Raw genomic sequence first — 551 nt, 5'->3', positions numbered from 1 at the left:
GAGGGCTGCCGCCAGGACTGGGGTCGCCCCGATCCTAAACTCAGTCCCACGATCAACTCCCACGGTGCTCAGAGGCCAGGGCTGCCCTGGAGACAGGGTCAGCCAGGGGTCAGTCAAGGGTCAGGGGTCAACCTGGAGATGAGGTCATCCAGGGTTAGTCAAGGGCCAGCCAGGGTCAGTCAGGGGTCACCCTGGAGATGGGTTCAGCCAGAGGTCAGCCAGGGATCAGAGGTCAGGGATCAAACTGGAGATGAGGTCAGTCAGTAGTCATCCAAGGGTCACCCAGAGATCAGTCAGGGGTCAGCCAGGGGTCAGTCAGGGGTCAGGGTCAGAGATCAACCTGGAGATGAGTCAGCCAGGAGATCACCCTGGAGATGAGGTCAGTCAGGGGTCAACCAGAGATGGGTCAGCCAGGGGTCAGCGGGCCTCTCCCCTCTGCCCGCAGGCTCCCTCATCCAGGTGCCCATGTCCGAGAAGGGCAAGATCCCGCGGGGCCGCCTGGGGTCCCTGTCCCTGAGGAAGGAGGGCGAGCGGCAGTGCTTCCTGTTCTC

General features: G+C 63.0%; 1 protein-coding gene across 1 annotated transcript in view; it reads left to right on the top strand.

Annotated features, from left to right (window-relative positions):
- The window catches only part of RASGRF1 (Ras protein specific guanine nucleotide releasing factor 1), a 78,780-nt gene that overhangs the window by 31,591 nt on the left and 46,638 nt on the right, over nucleotides 1-551 (top strand). Inside the window, 1 exon segment of the mRNA XM_015558976.1 lies at nucleotides 380-549. Coding sequence (XP_015414462.1) covers nucleotides 380-549 — 170 coding nt within the window.

Source organism: Myotis davidii, unplaced genomic scaffold (genome assembly GCF_000327345.1).
Source record: "Myotis davidii unplaced genomic scaffold, ASM32734v1 scaffold1914, whole genome shotgun sequence".
NCBI classification, from domain to species: Eukaryota; Metazoa; Chordata; class Mammalia; order Chiroptera; family Vespertilionidae; genus Myotis; species Myotis davidii.
The sequence above is the reverse complement of the archived record's forward strand: the minus strand, read 5'-3'. Positions and strand labels throughout refer to the sequence as shown.